The sequence below is a fragment of the Phallusia mammillata genome, chromosome 7 (assembly GCF_965637545.1).
Source record: "Phallusia mammillata chromosome 7, kaPhaMamm4.hap1.1, whole genome shotgun sequence".
Classification (NCBI taxonomy): Eukaryota; Metazoa; Chordata; class Ascidiacea; order Phlebobranchia; family Ascidiidae; genus Phallusia; species Phallusia mammillata.
The window spans coordinates 6,787,816-6,795,906 of NC_137258.1; the positions used below are offsets into that span (position 1 = coordinate 6,787,816).

Below are 8,091 nucleotides of genomic sequence, written 5' to 3' on the forward strand. Positions count from 1 at the left end.
TACACTTGTCAAATGAAAACCTTGTTTTGCAGATCACAATTTTTGTAAAATTAGAATAGTTTCACCACCCTCTTCGACTTAACTGAATGAAAATGTTGTTAAAGTTAACAGGTTTGTAGACTTTTACTGTTTCTTTGGTTTATTTATAATTTTCTTATTTCTACCAAATATCTTAACAGTTGTTTATTGTTACAGGTGTTTTACTTCTACATGTGACACTGTCATATGGGTTTTACGGTCCCAATGATGATGTTGTTGAACTCACCCCCAGCAACTTCCAATCAAAAGTTGTTGATTCCGATGAACTTTGGATAATTGAATTTTATGCACCATGGTGTGGACATTGTCAGAGACTAACAGAAACATGGAAAGCTGTTGCTTCAAACTTGAAGGTAAAAATTGCTCTGACAAACTTTGTTTAACTCCTGTTGTGTTACTTTTGTGAAATCATTGTAAATCAGTACGCCAGGCATTTCCACATAGGCTAGAAAAATCTTCCCTTCGGTGGGATTTAAAGTTTAACAGTAGCTTTTTTAGGGAGCCTGTAATGTTGGTGCTGTTAATGCTGATGAGCATAAATCCCTTGGTGGCAGGTATGGTGTTCAAGGTTTTCCAACAATCAAAATCTTTGGGTATGATAAAGAGTCTCCCAAGGATTACCAAGGTAAACGCACTGTCTTATCTATTTGTAAGTTTTTGTAAGATATTTGCAATCCTGTATGAAAAAGTATAAAATATGTATATACCGCAGACAGTTTATACAGTTATAATCAACTTTAGGTGCACGCTCAGAAGATGCCATTGTAGACAATGCCATGAATGAAATCCGTCAAATGATGAAAGATAGAAAAGCGGTAAATATATTTTTTGTTCTCATTTACAAAGTAAAAATGAATTTGTTTTATTATGCATTTGTTTTCTGATGCAACAGCTTTAAAGTAATGACAATTTGCTTTAATAGGGAAAGAAATCTGGTGGAGGAAGCAGATCTGGTGGTGGCGGCGGCGGTGGCAGTGGCAGCAATGACGTTGTAACCTTGACTGATGCCAACTTCAAAGAGTTAGTTTTGGACAGCAAGGAAACCTGGTTAGTTGAATTCTTTGCTCCATGGTGTGGCCACTGCAAAAATTTGGAGCCAGTTTGGAGATCAGCTGCTACTGACATTAAAGAAAAGACAGATGGTGGAGTAAAACTTGGTGCCCTCGATGCAACTGTCCACCAAGCAATGGCTTCCAAATATGGGGTAAGTTTAAAATCATATATATTGAAGTACATTGTGTATAAAATAAACACTTTTTCATGCTTGATTTTCAGTAACACTCTGTAGTCATTAGATATTATAGTGTATGTTTGCACTGTTATGTTTTCATACAGATTCGTGGCTTTCCAACCATCAAAGTCTTCAGACAAGGTTTCAAAGATGATGCACCTATTGACTATGAAGGTGGAAGAGATGCTTCTTCAATCGTAAACAAGGCTATGGAATATTTTGATGAAAACCTTGAGCCCCCATCAGTATGTTCTCTTTGTGCTGGTTTTTGAGTCTTATTTGACTTATTTTTTTACATTGAATTTATTAATTTGTTAGGTAGATGAGCTGATTAATCAGGAAGTCTGGGAAGAAAAATGTGCCAAACAACTCTGCATTATTTCAGTTCTTCCTGACCTAATGGACAGTGGTGAGTGTGTCAATATGTAGTTCCAGGACCGGTGACATCTTGTCCATTGTGTTTAAAACATACACAGTAATTTTTTACCATATTATTACTGTTTATGGGTTGCAGGCAAAGATGGAAGAAATGAGTACATTGACCTTCTAAAATCTTTGGGAGAGAAGTACAAAAAACAAAAGTGGGGCTGGGCATGGATTCCAGCGCTTGCCTTGCCTGAACTTGAAAAAATTGTTGGTGTCGGTGGTGCAGGATACCCAGTAAGCAACATATTTTTTTAGAAAATATTTATAATGTTAAGTTTAAAATTCTGTTCCTGTGTAAGTTGATAGTTCGACATAATAAAGTAACATTACATGACGATTGGTTGCAATGAAAACAAATATTAAATTCTAAACTTATGTGCTGTAGCACGATAGTAAGTCTCAATGGAGCTACATAAGATGGTCAAACACATACATTTTCTTTCAATATTCAGTAGCTGCAATTTCTCTAATATTAAACTTGCTTTGCAGGCAATTGTTGCTATCAATGTCAGAAAAGAGGTATATGCTTCACACGCTGGTGCCTTCAGTGAGGAAGGATTAAAACCGTTCCTTGGGGTTCTCACCTACGGAAGGGGACGAATGAACACATACCCATTACCAGCTGATAAAGTTCCTGAAATCAAGACCAGAGACCCATGGGATGGAGAAGAAGCCCCACCAGTATGTGTAGTTTACATTTTTCACATGTGATATGTTTAAATTAGGCAAACCACACGTCCTTTGTTGGAGGACATGTCCTCCTTTTTAACAAAAAACAAGTTGTCCTCAAGAGGACAAGAAAAAGTGCCCCAATTTCCTCCTTTTGAAAGAATTTCTGATTTACTAAATACATATGTGACAATTATGCCTTTGAAAACAGCCAAATTTTTTGGGGATTGAAATATGGCAGGCCTAATTTAAATGCAATATTTTTTTTGCAGATTGAAGAGGAGGACGTTGACCTCAGTGATTTTAAATGGGATGATGAATTATGATGTCACCAACTGAACAAACTAGACAATCTGAAGCATCGCTTGATTTTCCGTTTGCAGTAGTTATTGCTGATCGCAACCGACCACTGTTGGTTGTTGTTTTAGCAGTGATATTGTGGTCATCCTATTTCAGCCATACTTTGGCTTAACCATCAGAGAAATTATCATTTTTCTGTCCAAAAGACAGAAGTGAATAAATAATCGTAAGCATTACCATGCAGCCCTACATTTGTATTTGTTGAAAATATTTATGTCACTTTCTGCTGTTCTTGTGTGCAGGAATAAACGAATGGTGACACAGTTTGTAAAGGGCAATTGTTCAGAGTGATTACATATGTCAGGAAAGGTTATTAGCAGCTTCAGGTTTTTTTGAGTAAATAGTCTTGTCTAAATGCATTAATATTGCTGACATTTGCGGCACAAACTTCTAGCAGAGATACATTTAATGTATTCACGAAGAAATTGAAAAATTTTTAAAAACACATTCTGTTATGCATCTTTGAGAAAATGTAACATGTTTTTGTTCAGTAGCTGGAGGTTGATCACGGCTGTTGTAATTACACAAGGCATTTTTAGGCAATGTTTGTGTGAAAGAGGACAAACTATAGCCAGTACCCATTTCTACCTTTCTAAACATTATTGGTGAATTACCCTAAAACTTAGATGTGTTTTGGCATGTGAATCTGGAACAGGTTATTTTCACAACAAACTATCATGATTCTCAAGAAAAACACAGACAACACATAATATTGTTTTTCTCATTTATTTCCACTTTAATCCCCTGCAGTTTGGCCTGATGGGGCAGGCATGCTCCTGATGATATCACTGTCACCTGTAAAAAGTATAATTCAATTGTTTACTAGTCCTTAGCATCTAAGCACTACAAGACATTACGCCACTGTTTACTGGTGGACTTTCAGTATAATATTTGAATACAACATGTCCTGTGGCCAAGTCTTAAATCCATGATGCATACACAGCAAAATAGTAGTTATGGCATGGCCAAGAATATATAGCTCCTATGAAGTAACTTACTGGATCAGTAAAATCACAGTAAGAGTTGCAGGGAGCAAACACATTTAAACCCTTGTTAAAACGTCAAGTTTATCATGAAGACACCTTACACTAATATTTTGCAATAGCAAGGTTTCCAAAATGTCCCACAATTTTAATTGTATTGTTTTTAAAGCATGATCTTGCACAAACAACGATGGTAAATAAATGCAACAGCAAATCTCCACAATATACCTGGATCTGTGATGGTTAACGTGCATACTCGGAAATATTTTCCACAAGCTGTTCCTAACTCAATGTTGTTGCCAGTATAGTGGTGGACACCAGTCTTTGCAAGCATTGCATAATACTCGATCTCAGATTTTCTGAAAGAATGAAAAATATGTTATGTTCCGCACTGAAAATAACCCTTTCTGCCAAGCACCATCTTGACATGCCATTTACAAAATATTGTGGAAATTGTAAATTAAAGGAAACTTTGTACACCACATGAAATATTGTACACAACAGCCGATAAAGACTCTGGAAACAAAAAATGTCAAATTGGAAGGATGTCTAGCACAAAAGCAATATGACTTGGTAACTTTAATGAATAACTCATTTGAATGGAAACTATACCAAAGAAAATCAGGTTGTTCTATTGATCACTGTTTTTGCACAAAAGATTCTTTTTAGACTGATAAAATAAAATTATATTTTATGTGAATCCTTTTTAATCATCATATTCATCTGCCGAATCATCACCGTCCACTTCCTCATTTTGAAGAGCCAATTTTTCAAGTTCTTTCTGCAATTCCATGTCATCCACATCTGTTACAACTTTTGGTGCCATCTTTACATTAAACATTCCGTCAGCAGCAAGTATTGTCTCCTCAATGCAATTCAATGCCTTCTGTAAAGCTTCCACACCCAAATTCCGATCCAAAGACTGAGTTGTTAGAACATACAATGGGGGAGCAATAAGGTTAATCTTAATTTTGTGTTCTTCGGTTGAACATTCCACTCCTGTCTTCAGAGCACGCTTTACAGCATCTACACCTTCATAAGCATAACAAGAAACTTCTACATCTGACCGAACCTTCATAGCTTGTGGTGTAAGTCGCCTTTGAATATTTTTTAGCAGGAGCTTTTTCTCGGGTTCGCTTATTTCAAGCTCATTTAAGATACTTGTGTCCTCAATTACCTTTTTGAAAATGTCATAAGATGCTGGGTATTTTTCATTTGCTCTTTTGTACTTCTTGTCAAAAGCCCAGGCAGTACGCTGAAAGAAATCTTCAAAATCAACCTCAATTCCTTCCACATGAAGCAGCTCGACAGTGTGTCTGAGAATACTGTGAACACATTTTGCCTTGGAATATTTGTTTTCACACTTCTTAGCTTCCTCTGGTGAAACACGCCGTTTCGAAAGATCAATGTATCCCTTTTCCTTGTCTACCCTAATTACAACTACACACTCATCTCGACCAACACGGATCAGTTTGTTAATAGATCGAATTCTTCTTCTTGACAGTTCACTGAGAAGAATCATGCCTTCAATGTTGTTGTACTCAAGGAGTCGAACATAAGCTCCCATCTCCGCAATGGACTGTACATTTACCATAACCACATCTTCAACCTCTGGGAACTTGTCAGCGTAGAACCGACAGGAAATGGACATGTTTGCAGAAGTTAGTAAGTTTAACAGAACTATTAGCCTTACCCAAACCTGTATTGATGGATATATTATTTGTTAAATCATTGAGATTGACAAAATTAAACATACTTTTAAATTAAGGATTAAATGTCTCACTGTGTCCAACAGACAAAATCCATTGAGGGACAATGTCTTTAGGTCACTGTGAACTTATGTTCCTCTTACTTTTACCAAACTGTTACAAAAATTGAATACAGGTCAGCCTTATTCCAGAGGATTACAACTTACAAGTATGTTACTTCCCTAAAAAGTATTTTGAAACTCAAACCAACCTTAAAGCGGGACAATTTGAAGCAAGAATGACAAGTTTTGCTTTTCCCTGCCTCAAATTCTTTAAAGTTTGACGATATCCCAAGTGGTATTTGCCACTTTTCATCACCAGTCGAAGTCTGGCATTGATATTTTCGATCGCCTTTTTCTGTTGACAGGCAATAGAGAATGTTTTGAAAGAAAAATGAACCCAATATGAAAAACTTTTTACAAAATTTAGACTGGAAATGTAGCCTTAGCTTAAATCTGTAATGCAATGCAGCAGAACAGTAGTTATGGCAAGGCTGTAATGCTTTAGCTCTTTAAAAGTAACTTGCTGTGCAATGGACAATGACAGCAAGGGTTGCAAGGAGCAAACACGAAAAGTATAAAACATAGAGGTCGACCAAAGCAAAGCTGGTTTGGGATTTGTAATGTTGTAACTTTGTATTTTGTTTGGTTTTTGGCTTTACAATTAACACAACAAGGAATACAATTTGACAAATAGTGCAAGCTGGTATCAACATAGAATAGCGTTTTTTTTCTAACGTTTACATGCTAACTTTATACAAAATGTGTGTACTGTGTAGTCCTTACTTGTTTCTTGGCCGGCATTTTGAAAACGTTGTGGATTGCGAAACTGCGCTGAGGAAAATAAAATTGTAATCAAAAATAGAGATTTAAAAACATTTTTCAATGACCTAGGGCCCTAAAAATCACATTTTTTGTTATAAATATGAGTGAAGTTACTTACCTCCGTTTACCACGATGGCTCCACGCAAAAGGAGTTCAAAGGTGAGCGAACGATTTCTATCTTGGCGAAAACTGATTTCTATGTATAATTGGTCAAAGATACAAGCAGTACTTTACGCAGTTTTGTCCCCTAAAAGAGTTCTAACTTATCCCCAACACACTATTTTTTCTTTTTATTTACACTTGTTTTAGCAAACAACTGCTAAATTGTCCTTGTGAACATTCTCGTTCAAGAACGTCTCTGGAATAAAACATGACGCAAGACTTCTGAAAGATAACGTTTGTTCTTTTTGTTGCGGCTACAAGCCGTGCCGTTAGTAGTCTTTTTTAATAAAACCTAAGAAGACGATTTTGTAATGGACACACATTTAGAATTAAATTTGTCGTTGTTTAAAAATGCATGTGTGAGCCTTTTCGAATATGAATGACCGTTTTCGTTTGACAATCTTCTATTTTGAAAAAAGTTCATTCCTAACAAACAAATTTGTGCTTTAATAAAAGGATTTTAATGTAATTATAAGACAAGCATTCACTACCGTAATCTCATAACTTAATGTAGCCTATGCAATAAAGGATAATAATTCACGAAGTGTCAGACGGTGTTAAGATGCTAAATTATACATCATCCGACTACGGGTTAACGAAACAACGGAATGAACTCCAGTTCAAGTGGGTTTAATCGAATTTACCTGATGGATGTTTCTCTGGGAATCCCAACCGCGTACCGAAGGATCGTATCTAAAACATCAAAAGCGACACAAAAAACTCGTTTTGGACAAGCCTAATGGCAGCAAACTGGAATTTTGCACATGGCCGAAACTATTATACAAACGAATTACACTTTTTTTCCCCAAAATCCTATATTCAGTTGACAGCAGTATCTCTTAAAAGTAAAAAAATCTACATCAGTGCGTTTTTTGAATTGCGACTTCTGGTTCGAACAGGCTTTAACTGGAACAAAACTAGATTTCCTTACTTGGTACAAACAACAATGCGCGTCATCGCAAAAGAAAACGCTTCGAATCCGCTTGACGATTTTTTTGTCGAAATCCAACGACGTTTATTGTTGTCAACAGCCAACGATGCTTCACGCTTAAGTTTAAATGACACGCTTTTTTCGTTAGCCGTGTAGGAGGTACATTTGTTTTTATGTAGTGTTTTCATTATGCTGATCTATATTCAAATCTGCCGTACATAGCCTCAAAAATGGAAGGCTGATAGGGCAGCTACGCCTTTAATGTATCCCGATACGGTTGACCGTGTGGTTACTGGGTGATGAAGCGTAGACGAGCTGTTGTGCTAAATCAAAGGCTTAAAACGAAATTGTTGTGAGGGAAGTGAGGTGTTAAAAAAGTACAGATAGATAGTCTTTTAGGTTGAGCAGACGATTGACTTTCTGACCACCGCGCGTTGTGCCAACCTAAACAGGAAACAGCACATCGCCCTTAGTGGGCCTGCGGTTGCTACGGCGACACACAATACAGAAGAGCTGTGTGTGTTATTGTAAAAGTGCTGAACCAGCTTCAATTAGAGGCAGGAGCCGCCCGTATGTCGCAACACAACGGTCACGTGTTTCCTGCTCGGTCTATTCAAAATGTGATGCAACTTTCATTGTTTCTAACGCTGGTTCAGGTGTATGTTAAAAAATGAATTGCAGCCAGAATAGTGATGATTGGCTGTATGTTTGTGACTGG

The 8,091-nt window shown here is 36.8% G+C and overlaps 2 protein-coding genes across 4 annotated transcripts; one reads left to right on the forward strand and one right to left on the reverse strand.

The window, feature by feature from the left end:
• The first annotated feature begins 11 nt into the window (after positions 1-11).
• LOC145238432 (protein disulfide-isomerase A6-like) lies at positions 12-2,989 on the forward strand. The gene is made up of 10 exons (XM_080101589.1): positions 12-111; positions 196-392; positions 538-664; positions 781-854; positions 962-1,243; positions 1,375-1,515; positions 1,589-1,679; positions 1,785-1,930; positions 2,186-2,377; positions 2,638-2,989. Exons 1-10 carry the CDS (start codon positions 87-89, stop codon positions 2,689-2,691), a joined length of 1,329 nt encoding a protein of 442 aa, XP_079957715.1. The 5' UTR covers positions 12-86; the 3' UTR covers positions 2,692-2,989.
• A 443-nt stretch (positions 2,990-3,432) lies between these two features.
• Positions 3,433-6,671, reverse strand: LOC145238433 (large ribosomal subunit protein eL30-like). 3 transcript variants are annotated; one of them, XM_080101592.1, is made up of 5 exons: positions 6,399-6,641; positions 6,242-6,284; positions 5,668-5,813; positions 3,937-4,067; positions 3,433-3,520 (listed from the first exon to the last, which is right to left on the reverse strand). In XM_080101592.1, the coding sequence occupies exons 2-5, from the start codon at positions 6,257-6,259 to the stop codon at positions 3,462-3,464; spliced, it is 354 nt and encodes a 117-aa protein (XP_079957718.1). In that variant the 5' UTR covers positions 6,260-6,284; positions 6,399-6,641; the 3' UTR covers positions 3,433-3,461. The 3 variants fall into 3 exon arrangements, with proteins under 3 accessions (XP_079957718.1, XP_079957717.1, XP_079957716.1); XM_080101591.1 differs by having other exon boundaries at positions 6,242-6,289; XM_080101590.1 differs by lacking the exons at positions 3,433-3,520; positions 3,937-4,067 and adding an exon at positions 4,077-5,407 and having other exon boundaries at positions 6,242-6,289; positions 6,399-6,671.
• Positions 6,672-8,091: the final 1,420 nt, after the last annotated feature.

Excerpts from the sequence above, each read along its gene's own strand:
- LOC145238432 (XM_080101589.1), top strand. The coding sequence starts at position 87 with ATGAAAATGTTGTTAAAGTTAACAG. Across the intron at positions 665-780 it reads GTCTCCCAAGGATTACCAAG|GTGCACGCTCAGAAGATGCC; the intron begins GTAAACGCACTG and ends AATCAACTTTAG. Across the intron at positions 1,931-2,185 it reads TCGGTGGTGCAGGATACCCA|GCAATTGTTGCTATCAATGT; the intron begins GTAAGCAACATA and ends CTTGCTTTGCAG.
- LOC145238433 (XM_080101590.1), bottom strand. The coding sequence starts at position 5,359 with ATGTCCATTTCCTGTCGGTTCTACGCTGACAAGTTCCCAGAGGTTGAA.